Source organism: Vulpes lagopus, chromosome 2 (genome assembly GCF_018345385.1).
Source record: "Vulpes lagopus strain Blue_001 chromosome 2, ASM1834538v1, whole genome shotgun sequence".
Lineage (NCBI taxonomy): Eukaryota > Metazoa > Chordata > Mammalia > Carnivora > Canidae > Vulpes > Vulpes lagopus.
Window position 1 is genome coordinate 172,826,020 of NC_054825.1, and position 26,638 is coordinate 172,852,657.

Genomic DNA, 26,638 nt, shown 5'->3' on the forward strand with positions numbered 1-26,638 from the left:
AACGCGCCGCCCCGTAGACTCCTGGGAGCGCCGGCCCACGCGGGAGTGCGCAGGCGCAGACTGCTGATCCTTGGCCGGGGGAGAGGTTGGTAGGTCTTAGGGGCTCCGAGGAGGCGGGAACCCGGGGCTCCCGCCGAGAGGGCAGACTGGGGAGCGGGTCCCGGTGGGGAGGCCAGGGAGGAAACAGGAGTTCAAGCCGGACCTGGTAATTCTGAGGAGGGAAGCGGAGCCGAGCCCGCGGTAACCAGCCCCTCGGATCTGTGCTAGCGGGGCCTCGGGCGTGGTCCGTGGGCGTGACCCTGAGGGTGACAATCGAGTTTGACCTGAAGCGAGCTCCGCGCGGAGGGGCGGGGGGGAGGGAAGTTGACGGTTTGCACCCCGAGGAAGCTCCTTCGGTGGGAGCGGGGCCTCACACAGCGGGCGGGGTGTGTGTGTGTGTGTGTGTGTGTGTGTGTGTGTGTACCGAACTGAGGCGGCCTCCGGTGCCCCACCTGCTGCGTTTTGGGTGCCTACTACTCTAAGATGTTGCGACCGATTGTGTGTGAAAAGTGGACGGAGTTGTGTTGCTGCTTGGGGTTTCCTCCTCCTCTGCCTAATTTCGGACTAGTGTGAGTCCTGCTAGACACTGTAGACGACTATGGAGAAGCGAAAGTGATTTTGGGACTTTGCCTGGAATTTTGTAATGTGCTGTCTGAGGTTGTAAATGACATATGGATACTGTGAGACGGTGGTTTTCTGAAAAGTTTGATTGAATGTAATTATGCATGTGTTTATAACCTACTGTTACTATTTGTAATGGTTTTGTGATTGAGAAACTGCATGATCACTGTCTAGTTGGGCATTGAAGATTTGATTATCTGAAGAGCCGTCATTAAGCCTGCCTCCAAAATTGTACCTCAATAGCAATTTAGCAAATAGAAGTATAGTATTAGAAAGGAAGAGGTAAGATTTCATTTCCTAGATGGTAAGATTCATTAGAAATTAATAGTGTTCCATGAATAGCAAGCAGTAAACAATTTTTGCCCATAACTAGCATTTTCAACACTGATATATGAGTGAGTTTTCCTACTTCTGGATGAAATTAGTGGCATGGTCAATAGCTTCTTCAGGCACTCCAAGATAATAAAAAAGTATTTAGTATACTTTTAATCACAAGGCCAGTCTCATTTTAGTAGTTAAAATAGTTTGCTAATTAAAATATCACTGCAGCAGTCAGTACTTTAGACTTCATTTAGCGCAATATCCTCTTCTTCCCAGGAAGCCTACAGAGTGGAATGATCAATTTCTTTTCTAGTTCCATAACTGTACAACTAAAAAGTGTTGTTCAATAGCTAATTTTAAATTAACTTAGTAAATTAATAACAAATAAGTTAATTTTCAATAACTGTGCATATTAGTTGATACAGATTAATCAAAGATTAAGTAGCAGAAATTAAAGTTCAGATATTCTCAAGCATGTAGGGATATGTGATATAGAGATGGCATTTCACACCAATTGAAAAAATATGGGTTATTTAATATACACTATTGTTAAACAAGAAAATATACAAGGAAAAAACCTTCACATTACTAAAAACACTTTTTAAAGATTTTATTTATTTATTTATTTATTTATGAGAAACACACAGAGAGAGAGGCAGAGACATAGGCAGAGGGAGAAGCAGGCTCCCTGCAAGGAGCCAGATGCCAGACTAGATCCCGAGCCCCAGGATCACTCCCTGAGCTGAAGACAGACACTCAACTGCTGAGCCACCCAGGCATCCTGGTAAAAACACTTTAATAGTCATATGAGCAACTAAGAAAAATTATTTGCAATTTTTAAAAGGGTTAGTTTACTAAATTAAAAAAAGGAAAATAATATCAAGCAATTAGGAAATTAAAACATATGAGAAAAATAGACATACTACTAAGATGCCATCATAGAGAAGACATAAAAGGAGCTTATTCTCTCATAATAAGAAATGTGTAGGGGATCCCTGGGTGGCTCAGTGGTTTAGCGCCTGCCTTTGGCCGGGGGGGTGTGATCCTGAGGTCCCGGGATTGAGTCCCGTGTCAGGCTCCTGGCATTGAGCCTGCTTCTCCCTCTGCCTGTGTCTCTGCCTCTCTCTCTATGTGTGTGTCTATCATGGATAAATAAATAAATCTTTTTTTTTAAAAAATGTGTAAACTAGAACTACAATATATATCTGATAGGCAGGGATTAAAAATGTTTGTCAACTGCACTCATCAGGGTGTGGGGAGGTATTCCCATGTACTGATGCTAATAGTGTAAATTGGTAGAAAGTCCATGAAGAACTATTTGGAAATATATGATAAGCCTGTCTTCCATACGAGATGGAAGGTAGAGCTGCAGAGAGAAAAGCACAATGTTCCCTCTCTCCAGCAACAACAGATTGCCCAGATTCATTATAACACAAAGAGACTAGGTTTCTGGTGGTGAGGGAGCAGGATTTGTCCTTTTTCCCACTAATCTCCACCTTGGATACATGTGGGTGCACATAGTGGGCAAGTGCTGAAACAGTGAAAATTGATGCAGAGTTAACTGAATTATTCTGGGAGATCTAAGTCAAATATGATTTCACATGGCTCTTTCTATCCTCCCATCTCTGCTTTCTCAGGATTCTTCCCTTTTCCAAAAGAAAGGCTCAAAAGAGAAGGTTCATCTCTTGCAAATCTCAAAGCCATGCCTCAGGTGAGATGATATTTCCTCTCTTTCTGAAATAAGTTGTTTTCAGGTGATGTAAACATTTGCTTCCCTATTCTTAAATTTCCTAGATGTTGGCATTTGCTTCCATGAAACTGATCTCCAGTGAGGCAAGCAAGTGGCCTAAGTGCAAAATGTAAGGAGTACTTTCAGGGTTGTGCATCCCCTAATTTTGCACCCTACATTCCTCACGTGTCCTACCTAGTTGCAGCCCTGTTCCCAGATTTTTTTATTCTAACCAGATAAACATAAGACTTCCCCATGTGTACCTTCTAATTGTAGACAGTGTTTACATTTTGACTCAGTATATTATTCATCATCTCCTTTCTTAGTTTTCTCACACAAGTACTGCTGGAACAGAAATGTGTTATTTTGATTTAAAAGGGAATATATTAGTTTAATGAATCTATTCATCTTTAATGAATCTATCTTGCCTAGACACTGATTTGAGATCTAAGTTGGGGGAGTCAAGGAGCAGACATGGAAAAACTTTGATTATCTCCACTGCCCTAGGTTTTGCAATGATACAACAGGAGGTAGAGTTGGTAAATCACATTATTAGTTTGTGGTAAGATGTCTTGTTTTGGGAGGTTTCCAAGGTAGAGATCTTCTTGTAAGCTTGTACAGAAAACTGAGATTTTGTATTTTCCCTCTGTGATCTTCCTATCCATTTTATCTAGTTCTTACAAATGGTAGTCAGCTCATGAAAACCTTTCCAGTATTTCAATCCTGTTACAGATTTATTCTTATCTTTTTAGTTTCTCCTAATTGTTTATATGTAGGTACAGCAGAATGAAATGAATATACTAGTCCATTCTGGAAACATCCTACTTTGAATCAGACATAGTACTTTTTCCTGTTTTCGTGTCTTTCAGAAAATTCTTCTTCATCTACCCATCTTCAAAGTATTGGTTTTCCCCCAGATGCCAAGTGGTTCTCTTCTCTTCACGGTCTCTTTTCCTTTATGCACAGATCCACTCTAAAGGTTATACTGATCTAATTCTAGTGACTCTCAAATACCTTTCTCCATCCTAGACTTCTATTCAGAGTGTCAGAACCATATATCCAATCCCCAAAAGTCATAGCCACCTGAATGTCCCATAGACACTTAAAGTACATTTTTAAGGTCTACTTCATTTCCTCCTTTGGTCCAGCTTATTCTTTCTCCTGTTTTCCATTTCCATTTTCTAGTCTCAGCACATCCCAGTTGCCTATGCAGGTAACCCAAGAGCCACACCTCTTTTTTCCACTCTACAACCAATTGATGACCAATTTGGTTGCAACCCATTATGTACTAACCAGTTCTCCCCTGTCTAGATCACTAATACCACCTTAATCTAGGAAACATCTCTAACAGTGGTTATTTATCTATTCAAGCCTTCTCTAGTCTTCAGGAGAATTGCCTCTGAAGTATAAATTTTCTCAAATAACATGTGCTTTTTAACATTTCTTTATATTCCATAAAGCAGCTGACCAAGCAAAGTGGAGTATGCATTAGAATGGAATGTACAAGACAGTATATTGAAAGGGAAGAAAATACTAACATTGCATTCAAGAGCAGATTGTTAACTATGGATTGCCATTAATGCTAATGACATAAATATAAATATGTGGAGAGTGTTCTCGGTACATTTTTAAAACCACTGCTCTATAGGAAAATATCTAGTTTTATTCAATAAACATGCCCACTGCCTACCTCCATATGCATTTTTCTTCTTAGAACTCAGAGACTTGCCTAACATACTGTATATTTTATGGTTTCCTCAAGTTTATTAACTAATTTTCTTATCCCCATGAATTTTAAAAGCTGATGCCCTGTACAAAACATTCATTTTGAGTACAAAATTTTGATGTCCTCAGTGAAGCCTTGGGATACAAAATTAAAATTTTCTTCACTTTGTAGCACTTTCCCTTGTACATATTTCTGTCATTGCCTCTGTAATATCTGTTAGGTATATGTATTTATATGTATGCCTCTCAATCTGTAATTTCTCACAACAAAGGGTTTTATTCATTTTGGCCCACCAGGCAACCAGTTATATTTAAGGCAAATAGTATGATCTTATATATTTTTAGCATGAGCTAATAAGTAAATATAAAATATATTATCAGAGAGAATCTTCTGCAAGTCTGACCACTGAATATGGTCTCCAATATCTAGTTCTTACTAGTTCCAATCACTTTAGGATGAACTAGAGTATGCCCTTACAGGGATCAGTGTCATTCAAGGATGTGACTGTGGACTTCACCCAGGAGGAGTGGCAGCAACTGGATCCTGCACAGAAGGCCCTCTACAGGGATGTCATGCTGGAAAACTATTGCCACCTAATCTCTGTTGGTAAGGACACTTCCTTGAATCTTTCAGCATCATACATCTCCTTTCAAGAATTTCTAAAGCATATGGAGCTTTGAATTTTAGAGATCAAAGGTGATGAATCCCTTTCTGTTAGCAGATAATGTGATTATGTCCTCACTTGCCTAATGCAAAATATTAACTTGGTAAGATGTTAATGTATACTTTGTCTGTTACCTTAGAGCTATATCTTTCTCTTCCTTCAATAGTTTTGAAGCCCAAGCAGCTTAGATCAAGTCTCATTTTTTATTACCAGGGTTTCACATGACTAAGCCTGATATGATCCGCAAGTTGGAACAAGGAGAAGAACTATGGACAACGGAAAGAATTTTTCCAAGTCAAAGCTACCTTGGTGAGTCTGTACAGATAAAATCCAGTGGACTCAGACACCTTTGATTGTTTTGAGGGCTCTTTTTTAAATTGTGGTAAAATATACATCAGATAAAACTTATTATCTTAACCATTTTCAAGCATATAGCTCAGTGTCATCAAGTACATTTACATTGTGCAACTATCACCACCATCCAGATAGATGTTCAACCACTGAGCAACCCAGGTGCCCCAATATATGTGGAGATCTTAAGTTTGAAGTCCTTTGAATTCTGACAGAAGCAAAAACCCATGTATATCACACCCAATATAAAGCACATTTCCATTAACCCATTAAGTTCCTTTAGGCCTCTTCTAAGTCAGTCCCTCCCACTAGGACAATCACATGTGTGATTAATACCAGCATATATTAGTTTTGTCTATTCTAGATAGACCTTTTTCATATCCAATTTAACTCAATATGTCAAATATATTTTTTTGCATACACAAGTAGTTTATTTTACTTATAGAACAGCATTGGTTGTGTGAATATGCCAGATTGTTTATACATCTCCAGTTCACAGACATTTGAAATGTTCTAATTTGGGACCATCATGAATAAACCTATTGTGAACATTCCTGTAAACATCTTTTTGTGGACGTATTTTTTTTTTTAAGATTTTATTTATTTACTCATGAAAGACAGAGAGAGAGAGAGAGGCAGAGACACAGGCAGAGGGAGAAGCAGGCTCCACGTAGGGAGCCCAACATGGGACTCAATCCCGGGTCTCCAGGATCAGGCCCTGGGCTGAAGGCAGCGCTAAACCGCTGAGCCACCTGGGCTACCCTGGACATAGGTTTTTATTTCTCCTCAGTAAACACCTAGCAGGTGGTATTAGGTAGGTGTATATTTCCTTTTTTAGAAATTGTCAGTTTTTAAAAGTTACTGTACCATTTTAAACTTTTACCAGAGTTTTGATTGTCCCACATTCTCTTCTGAATTTGATGTTATCAATATTTTCATTTTGGTCATACCAAAGGGCATGGTAGTATATCTTTGCAGCTTTAATTTAGATATCTCTTATGATTGATGATGTTGAGAACTTTTTCAAGTGCCATTTTTATTGGCTACTATATTTTTTCCTCAAGTACTAGGAATTCTTTACATATTCTGGATAGAAGTCTTTTGTTTGATATAGGTATTCTGAATATTTCCTCAGGTCTGTCTATTCCTCAGCTTGCCTTTTTATTTTAGTAGTGTCTTTCAATAAGCACAAATTTTTAACTCTGACGAAATCCAGTTTATCATTATTTTCCTTTATAATTACTTCTTTGACCTCTCAAATATTTGCCTTATACTAGGTTGTGATGATAGTTTTCTATATTTTCTTCTAAAAATGTCATGAGTATTTTGCTATTTTTATTAATTCTGCAGACCATCTCACATTAAGTTTGCTTTATGATGTGAGGTAAGGGCTGAAGGTCTTTCTTCCTTATGGATGTCAATTCCTCCCATCACTTGTTACATTTTATTAAATTGCTTGGTGATCTTATCAAAATTTTTAGACTGTTCTTTCCTTTGCTATGTTTTAAGTCCCATTACCATTCTAGTCTTTGATTATTGGAATTTTCTAATAAGTCTTAAAGTCACAGTAAGTCTTCTAACTTTCTTCTTTTAAAAATTGTTTTAGCTATTCTGGGTCATTTTCTTTTTCAGATACATTTTACAATCAACTTCTTCATTTCTTTAAACAAATGAGCTGGGATTTTTATTGGTGAGAAATAACATCTTAGCAATATTGAGTCTTCCAGATCATCACTATATCTTTCTATTTTAGTTAGCTTCTCTACTTCTTGTCAGTAATGTTTTATTATTTTTAGTATAGAGGTTTTATACATATTTCATTATGCCTAATCTTTTAACATTTTAATAGGATATTTAAATTTTTTTCCAGTTTGTTGTTAATGTATGTACCCACAATTGATTCTTATACATTGATTTTGCATAACTTATTGTATTGTTTTCTACTATTAAGTTTTATTGTTGTTGCTATTGTCTCCTGTTTGTTTTGGTATATTCCTTTAGTTTTTTGTATACAAAACATGCCTTCTAGAAAAAAGATATCTCACTTCTACATTTGTATATGTTATTGCTTTCATTTCTTTTTCCTACCCTGTTCTTACTCTGTTGTACTGACTAGGATCTACAGTACAGTGTTGAATAGAAGTGGATAGAGTGAACATTCTTATCAGTTCACTAAATTTAGAAGGAAGATATTTAATATTTCATTATTGAGCCTAATATTAACATAGGCCTTTCTTAAGTGCTCTTTATTAAATTTTAAAAATTCTTTTCCTAGTTTTCTGATTGTTTTAATTATGAATGTTGATTTTAACATGCTTTTTCTGCATTGAGATGATCATATGATGTTTCTTCTTTAATCTATTCCTATATGTATGACATAAATTAATTTGAATTTTAAACCAAATTTGGACTCGTGGGATGAACCCCAGTTGGACAAGATGTATTATCCTTCTTCTAGATTACTAAAATTGGTTTGCTAACTTTTTAGTTTTAAGTTTTTATGCATGATTATACCAAGGATAGTGGCCTGTAGTTTTCTTGTAATGTCCTTGAAAAGTTTTTGTATCAGAATTCTGTCAGTGGTATCAAATGGGGTGTTTCCTCTTCATCTATTTTCTTATAGGATTTGTGTAATATTGGTATTACCACTTCTTTAAATGTTTGATGAACATTTAAGGCTATCTGGGCCTGCATTTTTATAAATCAAGACTACTACTTCCAGCCCTGAGAAAGTAACAGAGTCTGGAATTACACTCCTACAGGAAATGAGAAAACTGGACAAAACTATTTTCAGATCTTGAACAACAGGGAGCACAGGCCTGGATTCCTGAGAAAAGATAAAGAAGTAAGATGAGGGATCCCTGGGTGGTGCAGCGGTTCGGCGCCTGCCTTTGGCCCAGGGCACGATCCTGGAGACCCGGGATCGAATCCCACATCAGGCTCTCGGTGCATGGAGCCTGCTTCTCCCTCTGCCTGTGTCTCTGCCTCTCTCTCTCTCTCTCTGTGACTATCATAAATAAGTAATAATAAAAAAAATTTTCATAATAAAAAAAAAAACTTTAAAAAAAAAAAAAAAAAAAAAGAAGTAAGATGAGCCCTACCTCATTCCAGGCTTTCATCTGAAGGCAACTTCCAGACTACAGTACAGAGAAAGGAATCCAAAAAGAACCTGGCAATTTTACTGACTTGAGGGGACTGAACTGATGTTGGCATTCAAGGAGATTGAGGTTGCTAAAATTTCGAGGACATACTTCCCAAAAGAAGTGAGCTGTGGAGAAAGAGTTCCCCAAATCTGGAAGAGGTTATCCTTGAGTCTTTGGCTAAATATAAGCCTGCACTTACATAGGTGAAACCCTGTGAGACTAGACAAAGACATGTTCTAAGGAAAATACAACTACCATGGTGTTGTAAGATGAACAATTTCCATAGCCTGTTGCACAAAGAATCATTTTATTTCTCTCTAGCCAGAATGGGGAGAACTTGTTGATAAATAGGATGGTAGATAGACATCCTAGAAAGGCTACACCTAATAAATAGGACTGGATTAGCCATAGGTTAAAGACTTTGCAAGATTTGCCATAAAATAACTTAAACAAAAGCATCAAAAGGATTAAACCAACCCAAATATAATTTCTATGTGTCTGTTGAGTCCTGTAGGATGGAGATGCTGAGATAGTTAGGAGTGTAATAGATTTCTTAGAGGTACATCTGAGAGCTAAAGGAGAAGAAAGTAAGATTAAACATAGAAAGCCATTAGATCATGACACAGATCTGGTACCTGTGGATGGAAAAAGGGAGAGGCTAACAATTTTGGGCAGGGAGAGTCTCAGACCATTGGGCAAACCTGACAAAGTCTCAACCAACCTAGCTACTCTGAAGCAAAGACTGTTGAAGAATCCTCCATGGAGAAAAATAGCCAGCCTCTAGTACCCCCTTAGTGTCCAGTCTTTGGATGCGAACTTCCTGGGGGGAAATTCTAGTTTGATTCATCATCTGAAGAGTATCCTGAAGATGCAAACAATTGCAGGCTGTCAGGTAACTACACTTCTTGCACATGAATGGCAAGTTCTTTCCTTAGGTAAGGTCCTGTGGGCAACTCTTCTGGCTGCCACAGAAAGCCAGGAAAAAGGCCAATACTGTTTGTGAAAATACAGCCATGTCTTAAACACAACAACATTAAACTGATAATGTCTGATATCCAACCAAAAGCTATTAAACATCTGAAGACAAAGGAAAATGTGACCCATAAATAGGGAGAAATCAGTCAATTAAAACAAAACAAAACAAAACAAAACAAAAGTCAATAAAATCAGCCCTAAAAAAGTAGAGGTGATAGAATTTGAAGACAATGATTCTAGAGTCATTATAAATTATCTCAATATCATAAAGGATGGGAAGCAAAAATGAACATAATGAGGCAAGATAGCAAAGATATAAATAACCAAATGAAACCTCTAAAGACAATTATTTAATATCTGAAATGAAAAAGAAGCCCTAACTATGTGATGTGTATAAAAACTATTAAATATAAAGACACAGGAGAGTGAAACATAAACAGATGAAAAAAATATATTCTACTGTCTGGTAGTTGCCCAATGGAGGGATGAGATTAACACCCTACCCTCCTTATCCAAAATTTGATTTCAGATGTCAAGACTAAAATTTGACATAATGATAGGCTTTCTGGGAGAGCAAGGAAGTTTCCCAGGCTGGTCCTAAAATGGCTTGTGAGCGCAAGGGGGAGTGTCTGGCTTTCTTGTTTATTGTGGTTGAGAGGTAGGTCAGGTGAGGGTTCTACACGTGGGCCAGTGATAGCAGTTTAAACTTCCTGCCAGCACCAACAGAATGAGCATACAAGCTCTCTTATTGGCTTGCCCAGGTGGGAAAAAATAGGGGCAGGACTAGGAAGTTGTCAGCAGTAAGATCTCAAAAATGGAATCAGATTCTATGACACATGCAAACACTAAGCGTAAGAAAATGGGAGTGGCTATACACCCAAGTATATTTCAGTACAGTGGTAAAGAGAGACTCTTCATCAGAAGTCATAAAAATCCTAACAGCTTTAAAATACATCATTGTTTCTCAGCTTTTTATCATTATCACTCCCCTAAGGAGTCTTTTTAGATATTTTTTCTAATTTCCCCCCAATAAATTTTAATACCATAATTTATATTCTTTTGCCATTTGGAGGGCCACAAACTACTGTAACATCTGAGAAACTTTTTTTCATTTCTCCAGAATAAGTTTTGCATCCTTGGGAGAAACCCCCATTGAGAATGCATGAAATACATGAAACAAAACTGTTAGACCTGAAAGGAGGATTATAATTATAGCTTGAGATATAAACACCCCTCACTCAGTAATTGAGAGAATAAAGAAAACAATAAGGTTATGGAATGTTTGAAAACACTATCAATCATTTGTATCTAGTTCATCATTATAGAATATTTTACATGGAATATTCACCAAGATATACCTTATATGCTAGGTCATAAAATAAGTATCAACAAATTGAAAAAAACTAGAATCATAGTGGACTCTGACCACAACAGAATTACATTTGAGCCTTGAAAAATATAAGTTGAATAGTGCAGGTCCACTTATACCTGTATTTATATATATATAAATCCAGTACAGTACTGTAAACATATTTTCTTATTTTTTTTAAGATTTTATTTATTCATGAGAGACACACAGAGAGAGAGAGAGAGAGAGGCAGAGACACAGGCAGAGGGAGAGGCAGGCTCCATGCAGGGAACCTGATGTGGGACTCGATCCCGGGACTCCAGGATCCCGCCCTGGGCCAAATGCAGGCGCTAAACCACTGAGCCACCCGGGGATCCCCTCCTTATGATTTTTTAAATAAGATTTTCTTTAGCTTACTTTATTCTAAGAATACAGTATGTAATACATTTAACATACAAAATATGTGCTGTTACTGGTAAGTCTTCTGGTCAACAGTAGGCTATTGGCAGTTAAGTTTTGGGGGGAGTCAAATGTAATTTATGGATTTTCAACTGGGGGGTTAGTGCCCCAAATCCACATTGTTCAAGGGCCAACCATAATTCAATAAAAAATATCTCTATGTAAAACTAATGTAACATTGTGCGTCAACTATACTTCAATTTTTAAAAAACATATCTCGGGGGCCCCTGGGTGGGTCAGTGGTTAAGCATCTGCCTTCCACTCAGGGCATGATCCTGGAGTTCTGGGATCGAGTCCCACGTCAGGCTCCCTGCATGGAGCCTGCTTTTCCCTCTGCCTGTGTCTCTGCCTCTCTCTCTCTCTCTCTCTCTCTCTCTGTGTGTGTGTGTGTGTGTGTCTCTCATGAATAAATAAAATCTTTTAAAAGTTAAAAACAGAACCCTAAATTTCCCAAACATTAAGAAATTAATCATCACATTTCCAAGTAACAGGAATCAGAGAAGAAATCCTAAAGTCAATTTATAGATACTTTGAACTGCATGATAATTAAAACAATATATCAGAATGTATAGGATGCAACTAAAGCAGCATTTTTTATTTTTATCCTATTAAATCAGGGATCTAAACTGTCACCCTAAGTAACTAGAAAAAGATAAATAAATTAAACTCAAACACTACTAAAAGGAGGGGTGCCTGGCTGGCTCAGTCAGAAGAGCATGCACCTCTTGATCTCGTGGTCATGAGTACAACCCCATGTTGGATGGGGGACATTAAGTTAAAGAGATTAAGTTAAATTATTTACTAAATAAATGAACTTAGAAGAAAAGCTTTTTTTAAGTTAGTAAAAGGAAAAAATAAAGACTAAAGCAGAAATTAATGAAATACATAATTGAAGAACAATAGAGAAAATGAATGAAGCCAAAAGCTGATTCATTAAAATAATTGATAAAATTAATAAACCATAGCTATATATACTAATAAAAAATAGAAGACACAAATTACCAATATTAAAAATTAAAGAGGCTATATCACTACATGTCCTACAGACATTAGAAGGACAATTAGGGAATAAACAATTTTATGTCAACAAATAGAGTAGGAGAGAACACTTCCCAACTCATTTTATAAGGCCAGCATTATCTACAACCAAAGGCACTATAAAAATAAAAAACTACACACTAACATCCTTCATGAAGCTAGGAAAAAGAACCTATAATAAAATAATATAAAACAGAATCTAGCAATATTTTAAAAGGATAAAACCTCATGACTAAAAAGTGTTTATCCCTGGGATGCCTGGGTGGCTCAGTGGTTGGGCACCTGCCTTCAGCCCAGGTCATGATCCTGGGATCTGGGATCGAGTCCCACATCGGGCTCCCTGTAAGAAGCCTGCTTCCCCTCTGCCTATGTCTCTGCCTCTCTCTCTTTCTCTGTGTCTCTCATGAATAAATAAATAAATCTTTAAAAAAAAAAAGTTTATCCCAGGAAAGCAAAAATGATTTGGTATTCCAAAATCAGGGGTGCCTGGGTGGCACAGTCATTTGTGTCCAACTCTTGTTTTTGACTCAGGTCATGATCTCAGGGTTGTGAGACTGAGCCCCCATCAGGTTCTGTGATCAAGGTGGAGTCTGCTTGAGATTCTCTCTCTCTCTGCCCCATATACCCTCTCTCTGTCATATTCTCTCTCTCTTCCCAAAATAAATAAATCCTTTAAAAAATCCATCTATGTAATTTTCCATATAAATGTGAAAATGGGTATAAAATCAAGGATCTAAGGTGTCAAAGTAACTAGAAAAAAATTAAGCAGAAAAAACATAGAAGTATCTCAATAGACATGGGACAATAATTAAATTCACTTCCTATTATAAAGCCTTAGAACAGATTAGCAATCAAAGGAAATTTCCTCAGCTTCATTAAGGATATCTTTGAAAACTTATAGCCACCATCACACTCAAGGTAGAAAGCCTGAATGCTTTTCCTCTAAGATCAAAACCAGAAAGGATGCTCACTATCACCACTTCTATTAAACATTGTACTACACACAAGTCAATACAATAAGGCAAGAAAAAGAAACTAAAAGGCTACCAATTAGAAACGGAACTATCTTTTCTTTTTAAAAAAAGGAATCGGGATCCCTGGGTGGCACAGCGGTTTGGCGCCTGCCTTTGGCCCAGGGCGCGATCCTGGAGACCCGGGATCGAATCCCACGTCGGGCTCCCGGTGCATGGAGCCTGCTTCTCCCTCTGCCTATGTCTCTGCCTCTCTCTCTTTCTCTCTCTGTGACTATCATAAATAAATAAAAATTAAAAATAAAATAAAAAATAAATTAAAAAAAAAAGGAATCATCTTCATTTGTAGATGACATGATTGTGTACCTAATAAATCCTAAGGAATCTAAAAAGAACTGTTAGAAGTAATAAGTAAATTAGTACATTCACAGTTCTTGTTTCAGAGCAAATTTCAAAAAATGTTGGCCAGTATTTCTACAATTATTTTTCTTTGTTATTCTCAATTATATTTTAAATCATTTTAACCTATTCTCTGTAGAGTTTATTAAGGAGTTTGATTTTGGCGGGGGTGGTGGTGGTAATTTCTATTAACCAGACTACCAGAGTACTGATTCTTTATTTTCTTATGTTCCTATGCTGTTAAACCCATCCAATGAGTATTGCATTTAAGATACAAAGGTTTTAAAGTTTGCATTTCCTCATCTCTCCTGATTTCTCTCTCTTCACCCGTACTTCCATCTTTTCTTGTAGATTCTGTAAACATATTTATCATAATTATTTTAAATTCCTTACCTTGTAATTTCAACATAGAGGACATATATCAGTCTGATTCCTGTTTACTTTTTAAAAATCTTCTTTATTGGTCACATTTTCCTGTTTCTTCTCAGAAAAACCTTGTAGATAATATGTTGTCAGGATGCTGGATTCTTTATCTTCCTCTGAAGATTACTGAGTTTTTACCTAGAAGGAAATTAAGTTACTGGTGGCTCATGTTGATTCCTTTTTAATATTGGTTTTAAGTTTTTTTAGGTGATTTCTGTTTGTTTCAATTTTGCCTTTAGTTTTATGGTGTTTCTCTTAGTCTTGGGATATAGCCTTTTCTCCTATATTTGGTCATTCTGGGGTTTCAGTAGAAAGACTAAAGGTTCCTCTTACCAGGTTCTTCTGACATGGCACAGGACTGATACTAAGACTATTTTTCCTTGGGCAGCCCGGGTGGCTCAGTGGTTTAGCACCACCTTTGGTCCAGGACAGGATCCTGGAGACCCAGGATGGAGTCCCATGTCGGGCTCCCTGCATGGAGCCAGCTTCTCCCTCTGCCTGTGTCTCTGCCTCTCTCTCTCTCTATCTCTAATAAATAAATAAAATCTTAAAAAAAAAACAAACTATTTTTCCAGAGCTAAACAGCTCCTGAAATCTTTAATCAATTCTTTCAGTGCTCCAGCTTTTTTTTTTCTCTTTTTGCCTCTTGCAGTCTTTGCCCTGCAGATGCAGTTAACCAGCCAAGGTTTTGAGGAGGGGTTTACACTAACTTTGGTGTTTTTCTTCCATGACTTTTCCATTCTTAGACTTTTTTCTCAGTTTGCTCTAGTAGTCTTGCACTTGATCTCAGATTTTTCTGCACAGAATGGCTCCTGCTTTCTCCCAGAGATCTTTCCCCTGTATGCTGCACAAATTACTAGGGCCCACAATGGAAAACCTGGATAAATACAGATCTTATGTAGTGTGGTTTCTTTATTTTCAAATGTTATATCCACTTCAGTTTCTGCTTGCTTTTGATCACTCTTTAGTGCTTTCAAACAAGTTGGCCATAGTTTATCATTGTTATCAGCTGGTAGGTTGTTTTGATACTAATTTCTTTGCCATTATCAGAATCTGGATGTCCAGTTTTTCAAACTTTTTAATTTTGGGACTTCTTAATATTCTTAAAACTCTTAAGGAGTAAGAGAACTTTGTGCATAAGTGTATGTGTACCCTATTAGAAGTTTTAAAATGTTTACTACTCACTTATTAATTCATTTTAAAACAATATAAAAATAATAAATTTATTACATGTTGACATAAAATCATATTTTTACAAAAAATAACTATTTCCCCAAAGAAAAACAATAGTGAAAAAAGTGGAATTGTTACATAATTGAAATTTATTTAATGTCTTGATTAATAAATAGCTGATTTTCACATCTGATTCTGTATTCCGTGTGTTGCAAAATGTTGTTTGAATTTAAATATATAAAGAAAACCCTCCTTCATGCTTTATATGTAGTTTGAATGAGAAGTTTTTTTTTAAGATTTTATTTATTTATTCATCAGAGAGAGAGGCAGAGACACAGGCAGAGGGAGAAGCAAGCTCCATATAGGGAGCCTGACATGGGACTCGATCCCGGGTCTCCAGCATCACACCCTGGGCTGAAGCCGGCACTAAACCACTGAGCCACTCGGGCTGCCCGAATGAGAAGTATTTTAAAAATCTTTTTAGATTGTCATAGATATTCTTCATTAATACTACACCTAATACAACAATTGGTCGTTCCTGAACAGTTAGTTGCAATATAGAATCTGAAAACCATGATCTTTTATACACTGTTACATAAATCCAATGGTCTATTTAAATGGCTATTTTACCCATGCATGTTTTGGGTAATATTTTGTATTAATCATTTAGAAAGTAACAGTTTATTGACATCCAACGTCTTCTAAATTTTGACATATTCCCATATACAATATTAATTTAAAAAAAAAACCACCAAAGCCCACATTTGTTAACATCATCCGAAATATCCTCAGAAAAGGATAAGTATTGAGGAGATAACAAGCTCACAGTACAAATACAAGCTTTCCGACGTAATGATCTTTACTCGAAAGCTTGAATTTTATCATTGGTTACAAATATTAGCAGATACTTTCCTTAAATTAACATGCTCACATTGTTCAAGAAAATGTCTACCAGATAACCCACATCTGAATAATAATCAATTATACTCTCAAGTAAAAATGCTGTTCCACAAAAAATAAATTTCCTCTGCTTTTGGAAAGTTTATGTTATGCTACTTTGTTTTTACTAAAGACTTCCATTAGTTGTTTTCACTAACCAAAAAAAATCCAAAGAGGACGTTTGCTTTTACAAAATAAGGTGAAGAGCAAAAATAGCCCTTAGTGTTTGTTTGGTGCAAGCTGTAGAGGCACTGCCAAGCTCTTTCCCTGGAACTACACTAAGCATCTAAGCATCAAGCTGCCATAGCTTTGAGCATCTGTGCTTTATCTCAATTTATTTTGCACATCCCTTCGCAATATGTGTCAGAAAAGCTGAAGAGAGGCTATTTTCTGGATCTGTGAAGGCTCAAAATTTTTTCTGTATAAATTAATGGTAATTGCTTCTTTACTTTATGCCATTTCAGCTTATGAAAGGGTTCACAGGAACATTCTATTTGTGGATGTAGCAGGAGGGGGTGGAGGGTCCTGTATTCAGTTCTCAACTCAAATAATTATACCAGCACTTTTTCTCACAAAAAAAAAACATTATACTCTGGTATTCAACAGAAATCCCTTATGCGTGTGTCTTTAATTATCACACAGAATATTGAAAATATGGGTGAAGGATGAAGATCTAATAAAATTAATGATTTTTTTCCTGCTCTATCAAAAACAGTCTTACATGAAACCTTTTTTCTTATGGATTAGAAATGTAGTGATTACTATTATAGATTGGTGCCGGTGCTTTCATTTATGCTGATGTGCCAGCATTTTGCTCACTGCATTAATCATATTTTTTATATTCTATATTTTTATGATGTTTTGAAAACTTGGGAGGGCCTTGCTAGCTGGAGAGAGATTGCTCTTCCCAGAGCTAGCTAATTTGTAGAGACAGTAACCAATTTATTGGTAAGCCCACACTTCATATAAAAACCAACCAATCGGGATCCCTGGGTGGCGCAGCTGTTTGGCGCCTGCCTTTGGCCCAGGGCGCGATCCTGGAGACCCAGGATCGAATCCCACATCGGGCTCCCGGTGTATGGAGCCTGCTTCTCCCTCTGCCTATGTCTCTGCCTCTCTTTCTCTCTGTGACTATCATAAATAAATAAAAATTTAAAAAAATAAATAAATAAAAACCAACCAATCCCAAGTCCACCTTCAACTACCTCCTTTACTTAGGTCTCACACACTAAACCAACACTTCCCGTGCCCTCAATCACCTAGGGCCAGGTACCATAAAACTAAAGACCACCCTAAAACCCATATCCTCCAACACTGTTCAAAAAAGCCAATCCTAAACTGTTTTCCCTTCCATGCCTTGCCTTTCCCATGCAAGCAAGTCCCAAAAAAGGCTCTGGCCTAGGCCTTCCCCTCTTTTCTTTCTGCCTCCTGACCAAGCCTGCTGCTCCTACATGTGGCCTAAAAATGAAATGAAAACCTTTTTTTAAAGATTTTATTTAGTTATTCATGAGAGACACAGAAAGGCAGAGACATAAGCAGAGGGAGAAGCAAGCTCCCCACAGGGAGCCTGATGTGGGACTCGATCCCAGGATTCTGGGATCACGATGTGAGCCAAAGACAGATGCTCCACCACTGAGCCACCCAGTTGCCCCAATGAAAATCTTTTAATGGCATTACCCTACATCATCAGTTAGTCACCTTCATAAATTAAAATTCCATAAGTAGAAATGAAATACCTTAAAAAGACAAATTGAGTGTTGTTATTAACAAAAATAGCTTTGATTTTGTGAACTACCTCTCCCCCTCCCTGACCCCACATAAGGATTTCATGTACTAAGGTCCATGAATCACACTTTGCTGGTTTAGGCCTTTCTTCTTTTTTTGTGTGTCTTTAACATTTTAGTCATCTACTTTTCTTCTTTTTTTAGTCTATTTATAGGCGACTAAATCTATTCTAAATAGATTCTTAAATCTATCCAAAAAATAGAGAAATCATTGTCTAGTATTTACCTTCATCTTAGTTTTCATTTTCTTTCCTTTCTTTCCCTGTGCAAGTCTTAACTGTTTCAGTTAGACTCACATTCTCTTCTCACCATGACACCTGCCATCAGGTTTCATCAAAATCCATATGCCTTGGACCTAAGTGATAATTTTAGTATCATTTTTCAATAAATTTCTTTCCAATAAGTCTCTGTGTTCCATATCATAGTGCTCAGATTCCTGATACCTACCCACGTTGATTTGGGTAAAAAACACTAACTCATTTTAATCCTATTTCCCTGAGTGTCTTTTCATATCTTCATTGTTTTTCTCCCTCCTTCTTTATTGCTTAGGAAAATAAATATTGGATAAATGGATTTTATTTCAGTGGTCTCTTGTTGGTATCCTTCAAGGCTCTTCAACCTCAGATCTTGTCTTTATAAAAGTCCTATAAGTTGGGGCACCTGGGTGGTGCAGTTGGTTAAGCATCTGACTCTTGTTTTCAACACAGGTCACTCAGGTTTTGGTCTCCGATCATGGAGTCAAGCCTTGTGTCAGGCTCTGCACTCAGTGCAAAGTCTGGTTGAGATTCTCTCGCCCTCTCCTCTGGACCACCCCCATCACCACTGCTTACATATCTGTGTGCTCTCTCTCTCTCTCACAAGAAAAAAAAAGTCCTATAAGCTATTATAATTTGATCCATTCTCAAGTTGTGATTTTCTTGTTTTATGTGAATGGCTTTCAAATAGACATTTTCAGCCCACTTCTCCCAATTGTGTATATTTTGATCTGCCTATAGCAATACAACAACCAGTTGTCTCATTGTCTCATCCTTTTGATATATTGATTTGTCAGAAATAATAGTCATTGTCTTTACCTTATCCTTACTTATTTTTATTTCCATTTTTCCCCATAGTCAGCCCCTTTTAGTATCAGGTTGATTCCATCATCTCTACTATAGTTAATAATATCTCCACAATTTGTGTTATTTCACTTTGTGAAATATCTTTACATCCTCTCATATCCCCATTTACTACTGACCTCTTCCAAAATAAGAGCATATTATTGTAGTAACTGCTCTAATTACTATTTGAATTTGCCATGATTTTACTCAGTTATTTCAGCTTATATTGTCAATATACCAAAAAGATACCACTTATTATGTGAAATTTAAATCCCTTTAAGGGCTGACAGAAAAGTATCCCATCTGATCATTCCAAATTTATTTCTCTCTGTGACTGAGAATTCTTACTCATCTCTCTTTTTTTTTTTTTAATTAACTTTTATTGGTGTTCAATTTACCAACATACAGAAAAACACCCAGTGCTCATCCCGTCAAGTGTCCACCTCAGTGCCCGTCACCCATTCCCCTCCAACACCCGCCCTCCTCCCCTTCCACCACCCCTAGTTCATTTCCCCGAGTTAGGAGTCTTTATGTTCTGTCTCCCTTCCTGATATTTCCCAACATTTCTTTTCCCTTCCTTTATATTCCCTTTCACTATTATTCATATTCCCCAAATGAATGAGAACATACACTGTTTGTCCTTCTCCGATTGACTTATTTCACTCAGCATAATACCCTCCAGTTCCATCCATGTTGAAGCAAATGGTGGGTATTTGTCGTTTCTAATTGCTGAGTAATATTCCATTGTATACATAAACCACATCTTCTTTATCCATTCATCTTTCGATGGACACCGAGGCTCCTTCCACAGTTTGGCTATTGTGGCCATTGCTGCTAGAAACATCGGGGTGCAGGTGTCCCGACGTTTCATTGCATCTGAATCTTTGGGGTAAATCCCCAACAGTGCAATTGCTGGGTCGTAGGGCAGGTCTATTTTACTCATCTCTCTTTGTTGTGATTTCCCAGATGTACTCCATACAATTGATTTTATTCCTCACAACTGGACCTTTCATTATATAATTGTTAATACATTCCCATATAGATACTTGCAAAGTTAGCCAACTACAAGTTGGCTTGTGTACAGTAGTATACACAAGACCACCCTCACTTCTGACACCAATTTGTGAGTTCGAGGGTCCCCACGACTACTGCTAGTATCAATAATATGCTATAAGAACTCATGGAAATTACTAAAAACTATAATACTCAGTTATGGTTTATTATAGAAGAAAAATACAGATTAGAATCAGCCAAGCACAAAGGTCAGAGTCTAGAAAAGTACCAAACATGAAGCTTCTAGTAGACTTCTCTCTGTAAAATCATGGACAGCATTACCTTGCTGGTATGACAGTACATACAGAATACTGCCAATCAGGGAAGCATCACGTGAGCCCATTGTCTAGAGTTTATATTGGGGCTCTATGACATAGGCATGATTAACCAACCATACATGTAGCCAATCTTAGTTTTCAGCCCCTCAAGAGGTAAAGCTGATACTGTATGACCCAAAGCCCCCACCCTAAATTGCACTGTTGCTGTGGCCCAAAGACCTCACCCTAAATTAATTACATTGTGACTTTCTGGCTGGCCAAATCCTCCCAGGCAAACAAATACATATTCCAAGGGCTTAGAGATTACCTCACAGAAGCCAAAGGCAAATATCAGATGCCTATTTGGGCAAGGTTATATTCTCTGCTATACAATACCTACATATTATTTAGTTAAAAGATCAAGTTTTACTTCCTCTGTGAAATGTTTCTTGACTACTCCAGATCATGTCAGTTCCTTTTTTGCTGCATTCATACTCTACTTATGTCTGTAAATTGTAAACAGACACATCCTCTGGTATTTTTTTAAGATTTTATTTATTTATTCATGAGAGACAGAGAGAGAGGCAGAGACACAGGCAGAGAGAGAAGCAGGCTCCATGCAGAGAGCCCGACATGGGACTCGATCCCGGGTCTCCAGGATCATGCCCTGGGCTGAAGGTGGCGCTAAACCCCTGAGCCACCCAGGCTGCCCCCACGTCCTCTGGTATGATCAAACATTTTTCCCCATTTTATTAACAGTGCCCCCAAATAAGGTTCTCTCTTTTACTTTTCCTTATTGTAGCTTGCAACAGAAGCTACACATTCAATAGTTACCTATCTTTGATATCCTGCAAGGAAGACATCTTTTTCATCCATTGGGAAATAATTTAATAAGTTATTTTAAATATAGGACACCTGGGTGGCTCAGTGGCTAAGCATCTGCCTTTGGCTGAGGTTGTGATCCCAGGGTCCTGGGATCAAGTTCCATAGCAGGCTCCCTGCAGGGACTCCCTCTGCCTATGTCTCTACTTCTCTCTCTGTGTCTCTCATGAATAAAAAATAAAATATTTTTTAAAAAGTTATTTTAAATATAAATTCCAAGATCACATCCCTTTATCTCAAATAACCACGTGTTAACATATACTCAGAAGATAGTCAATAAAATGTTGACATCCAAGAGCATAAGTTTTATTTGGGAAGGCAATATTATCAAATTGAGAATTTTACATATAATATTCATGTTAAAATAGGAGGTGGTTGAAAGAGTTTTTGAAATGAATGGTCCAGACTATCATTATAATCTAATTTCAGACAAAATAGACATTAAAGGATAGAAATAATGTATGAAGGCTTTTGGATATGTCCTTAAAAGTGGTTGAAGTTCTTAGGAAGATGATGTAACTCTAGTTACTGATACAGATTAATTTTATTGTGTTCTAGAACTGAACATACATGGAATTGTATAATATATATTCTTTTGCATAAAGCTTTCACTCTGAAAAATGAGATTCATCTCTTTTCATTGTGTATCAGATTTTTTCTTTATAATTGATGACTGGTATTACATTGTATACACATATGACACAATATTACCATTTAACTTTTGATGGATACTTGGGCAGTTACCAGTTAAGGGCTATTGTAAATAAGACACATGTCAAGGGTAAGATGAATCCATATTTAAAATTGTCCTACTAGACATGGGTGGTAGTAAGGTAGCCATAATCAGACATAGCCAAGAATTTATTTAAAAAATAATAATTGGGGTCAATCAGTGCTGTAAGCATACAGTTGAAGAATCCACTCCTTCACATCTACCATAGGGAATAGCAGAGTTAAGGTATGTTACTGCATTTGGAAGAAAACTTAAATCCATCCTTTCTGAAAACTGAAAAATTAATTCAGCAAATGAAAGGAGGAAAAGTAGGGTGCCTTTGTGGCTCAGTTGGTTAGGTAGCTGCCTTTGGCTTAGGTCATGATCTCAGGTCCTGGGATCAAGCCCCGTGTTAGGCTCCCTGCTCAGTGGGAAGTCAGCTTCTCCCTCTCCCTCTGCCTCTCCCCCTGCTTGTTTACTTTTTTTTTCTCTCTCTCTCTCAAATAAATAAAATCTTTTTTTAAAAAAAGGAGGAAAAGTTAGAATTGAGGGTCAGGAAAATTTAGTTATTGACCATCTCTGGAAGAACAAATTGATGGTAGCAGTCAGAATACAACAGTGATTATATTCATGTTTCATGTATGCTTTGTTCTCTGGTTTATTTTACAATTCCTAATGGAAATAGGTTTCCCAAAGTCTTCCCTTTCCAGAGAAAATAAGTTGTGTGTTAGGGCCTAGGCTATAAACAGTGTTTCTCTCAACACTAGGAAATGAGTGCTTGGGAAGGTTCATTTGCCATGGATGGGTTACAACCAAGTGAGGAAGAAACAAATAGAAATATTTTATAACACATATTTAGTCATGAGAGAATAATACTTAGGCTTTCATTTCTACGTGAACATTTTCCTTGCTTACTGGTTAGTACCCTTAATAGGCTCACTCACTCCATTATTTCTGAATCTGCCCATTCCCAGAACAATCCCACTTTCATCATCCTTTGACTTCTGTTTACTTGTCCTTGTGTTTTATACTTGCTCAATGTAGCTTATATTTACAATATGCCAAAGATATGAGTGTTGTTTTCTTATCCCAATTTTTCCTCATTTTAACTATGTAGCAGGATTTGTGTTTATGTCATATGAATTTTCCCTACCCAGAGGTAGTTTATTTGGCCTTTGTGTAGACCATAATAGTAGACAGACAGTTGCACAATGGGTTGTTTGTTGTTTGTATATACACCCAATTCATAACATTTATGTGAAAACTTACAGTGTTGTTATTCTTTTCTAGAAGAAGATGGGAAAACTGAAGATGTTTTAGTGAAGTTCAAAGAATATCAAGACAGGCACTCTAGATCAGTCATATTCATCAACCACAAAAGACTAATTAAGGAAAGAAGTAATATTTTTGGAAAAACATTTACTGTAGGCAAGAACCGTATTATTTCAAAAACAACACTACGAGAATATAAGTCTGATGGAAAGGTTTTTAAAAATATTTCAGAATTAGTCAGTAGAAATATAAGCCCTGTAAGAGACAAATTTGGTGGTGAAAGTAATGGATGGGAGAAATCATTCATCAATACTAAGAATGAAAAAATTCATTCTACAGTGAACCTCTATAAACAAACAGAAAGGAGTCTGAGTAGTAAACAAGAGCTTATTCAGCATCAGAAGATTCCAACTTCTGAGCAATCATTAGATGATAATGAATGTGAAAAATCTTTCCTTATGAAAGGAATGTTATTTACACATACTAGAGCTCACAGAGGAGAAAAACCCTTTGAATACAATAAAGATGGAATAGCCTTAATTGAAAAGTCAAATCTCAATGCCCACTCACAAACTCTTATTGAGAAGAAACCCCATGCATACAGCAAATATGGAAAGTTCCTCTGCAGGAAGTCTATTTTTATCATGCATCAAAGATCTCAAACAGAAGAAAAACCCTTTCATTGTCCTTACTGTGGGAATAGCTTTAGACGGAAGTCATATCTCATTGAACATCAACGAATTCACACAGGTGAGAAACCTTATGTTTGTAATCAATGTGGGAAAGCTTTCCGTCAAAAGACAGCCCTCACTCTTCATGAGAAAACACATATAGAAGGGAAGCCCTACATCTGTATAGATTGTGGGAAATCCTTCCGGCAGAAGGCAACTCTCACTAGGCATCACAAAACACATACAGGGGAGAAAGCCTATGAATGTACTCAATGTGGAAGTGCTTTTAGAAAGAAGTCGTACCTCATTGATCATCAGAGAACTCACACAGGAGAGAAACCATATCAGTGTAATGAATGTGGGAAGGCATTTATCCAGAAGACAACCCTCACTGTACATCAGAGAACTCACACAGGAGAGAAACCCTATATTTGCAGTGAATGTGGGAAGTCCTTCTGCCAAAAGACAACCCTCACTCTCCATCAAAGAATTCATACAGGGGAAAAACCCTATATTTGTAATGAATGTGGGAAGTCCTTCCGCCAGAAGGCAATCCTCACTGTTCATCAGAGAATACATACAGGAGAGAAATCCAACGGATGTCCTCAGTGTGGGAAAGCCTTTAGTAGAAAATCAAATCTCATTCGCCACCAGAAAACTCACACAGGAGAGAAACCGTATGAATGTAAAGAATGTGGAAAGTTCTTCAGTTGTAAGTCAAACCTCATTGTACATCAAAAAACTCACAAGGTAGAAACTATGGGGATTCAATAAAGGATATGACTTTTTTGGTAAAAACTTTTAAAGTCATAAGCCTTGTACATGATGTAGTTTGCAAGTGTAATAATATTCAACCATTTACGGTTTTATTCCACAAGTTTACCTACTATTTGTGACCCAGTAATAAACAGTTGACCAACAGGCAGTGGTCTGTGGACCACACTGAGCAGAAGTGTTTTAAAAGAAATGTGAACTGTATTTCTCATTGCAAATATGAAAGAAAAATTAATTGTTACCTCCTTAAAATTTTCCACAGTTCTGATGTCTAACATTATAAATTAGGTTTTGCATATTATGAACCTTTATATAAATTGGATTATACATCATGTATTCTTTTATATATGGCTTGTTCATTCATCATTATGTCTGTAAAACATCATTAGTGCATGCAGCAGAAGTTCATTTATTTCTATTCTATATAGAATTCCATCATATGATTAAATTACAATTTATCCAATCTACTCTTGATGGACTTTTTAATTGTTTACAGCTTAGGGTCATAATAAATAATGCTTCTGTTAACATTTGTCTTTTGGTGTACATACATTCATTTCTCTTGTGTATATATTAGGAGTGGAATTGCTGGGTCCTAGAGCATATGTATGTTTGGTCAGTTTTGGTAGGTACTACCAAATAACTCAGAACTTTCATAGCATGAGATAATTTACTCTGAAGGAAAACAATTATGAATATTAGTGATATGGTGATGGTTCCAACCAGAGTATTCATGCTAGAGAGAAACTCTGCAAATATCAAAACTAAAAATCCAATTATAATGCATGTACAAAGGCTTTTAGCCCCAGCCCATACTGTAATGTAATACTAAACAAATGTAATAAATATGTGATTGCATCTAGCCACAATAATGCCATATTTGAAATCCAAAAGTCACACTAAGGAAAGGAAGGCTCCTAGTATGCTTCCTTGCATTAGAGAGTTCTAATTGCAGAAGAACTCTATGAGTATAGTAAAGGGAACAGGGAATAATAGCTTCAACCTATGGCCTATATCTTGATGGATGTATAAAAATGATGAATATGGAAAAGCTTGTAGTCATAATTCAAATGGTACACACCACCATGATATTTACATTGGATGGGAACTCTTTAAATGAAATGATTAGGGGCACCTGGGTGGCTCAGTGTTTGAGCATCTGCCTTCAGTTCAGGGCATGATCCCGGGTCTTGGGATTGAGTCCCGCATCAGGCTCCCCATAGGGAACCTGCTTCTCTCTCTGCCTATGTCTCTGCCTTTCTCTCTGTGTCTCTCATGAATAAATAATAAAATCTTGAAAAAAAATTAATTGGAAGTGAGCTAAGGTGGCTTGTCTCCATAACATTTAGAAGTGATCCTAAGGAGTGCCTGGGTGGCTCAGTTAGTTGAGTGTCTTACTCATGATTTTGGCTCAGGTCATGATCTCAGGGTCATGAGGTCAAGCCCCATGTCTGGGGCCTTGCTGAGGGTGAATACTGCTTTGGATTTCTCTCTCCCTTTCTCTCTACTTTCTCTCTATCCCTCCCTCCACACTCCAACACCCATGCTCTCTCTCCTAAAAAAAAAATCATAAGAATGACTTTAGCCATAACTCGCTCCTTATACAATACCAAAAGAATTATTTTTAAATGTTTTTAAAGATTTTATTTATACATGAGAGAGAGAAAGAGAGAGAGGCAGAGACACAGGCAGAGGGAGAAGCAGGCTCCATGCAGGGAGCCTGATGTGGGACTTGATCCCGGGACTCCAGGATCACATCCTAGGCCAAAGGCGGGCGCTAAACCGCTGAGCCACCCAGAGATCCCCAGCACCAA

The 26,638-nt window shown here is 37.2% G+C and overlaps 3 protein-coding genes across 14 annotated transcripts in view; 1 reads left to right on the top strand and 2 right to left on the bottom strand.

Annotated features, from left to right (window-relative positions):
* ZNF260 (zinc finger protein 260) overlaps positions 1–14,221 on the bottom strand; it is a 129,328-nt gene extending 115,107 nt beyond the window's left edge. Inside the window, exon 1 of the mRNA XM_041745896.1 lies at positions 14,178–14,221. The gene's annotated coding sequence lies outside the window, so the exon portion shown is untranslated. The remainder of the gene's footprint in view (positions 1–14,177) is intronic.
* ZNF382 (zinc finger protein 382) lies at positions 29–25,712 on the top strand. Of its 11 annotated transcripts, none has more exons than XM_041745907.1 (5): positions 29–89; positions 2,619–2,692; positions 4,916–5,042; positions 5,314–5,409; positions 23,398–25,706. In XM_041745907.1, exons 2-5 carry the CDS (start codon positions 2,684–2,686, stop codon positions 24,822–24,824), a joined length of 1,659 nt encoding a protein of 552 aa, XP_041601841.1. In that variant the 5' UTR covers positions 29–89; positions 2,619–2,683; the 3' UTR covers positions 24,825–25,706. The 11 variants fall into 11 exon arrangements, with proteins under 11 accessions (XP_041601841.1, XP_041601843.1, XP_041601847.1 ...); XM_041745909.1 differs by having other exon boundaries at positions 45–85; positions 23,398–25,707; XM_041745913.1 differs by having other exon boundaries at positions 59–89; positions 4,891–5,042; positions 23,401–25,712.
* LOC121485456 (zinc finger protein 461-like) overlaps positions 14,228–26,638 on the bottom strand; it is an 86,068-nt gene continuing 73,657 nt past the window's right edge. Inside the window, exon 7 of one of the 2 annotated variants that reach the window (XM_041745843.1) lies at positions 14,228–14,345. In XM_041745843.1, coding sequence (XP_041601777.1) covers positions 14,314–14,345 — 32 coding nt within the window. In that variant the 3' untranslated portion in view covers positions 14,228–14,313. The remainder of the gene's footprint in view (positions 14,346–26,638) is intronic. The other variant, XM_041745836.1, reaches the window with a different exon arrangement.

Excerpts from the sequence above, each read along its gene's own strand:
- ZNF382 (XM_041745904.1), top strand. The coding sequence starts at position 4,904 with ATGCCCTTACAGGGATCAGTGTCATTCAAGGATGTGACTGTGGACTTC. Across the intron at positions 5,043-5,313 it reads TTGCCACCTAATCTCTGTTG|GGTTTCACATGACTAAGCCT; the intron begins GTAAGGACACTT and ends TTTTATTACCAG. Across the intron at positions 5,410-23,397 it reads TCCAAGTCAAAGCTACCTTG|AAGAAGATGGGAAAACTGAA; the intron begins GTGAGTCTGTAC and ends ATTCTTTTCTAG.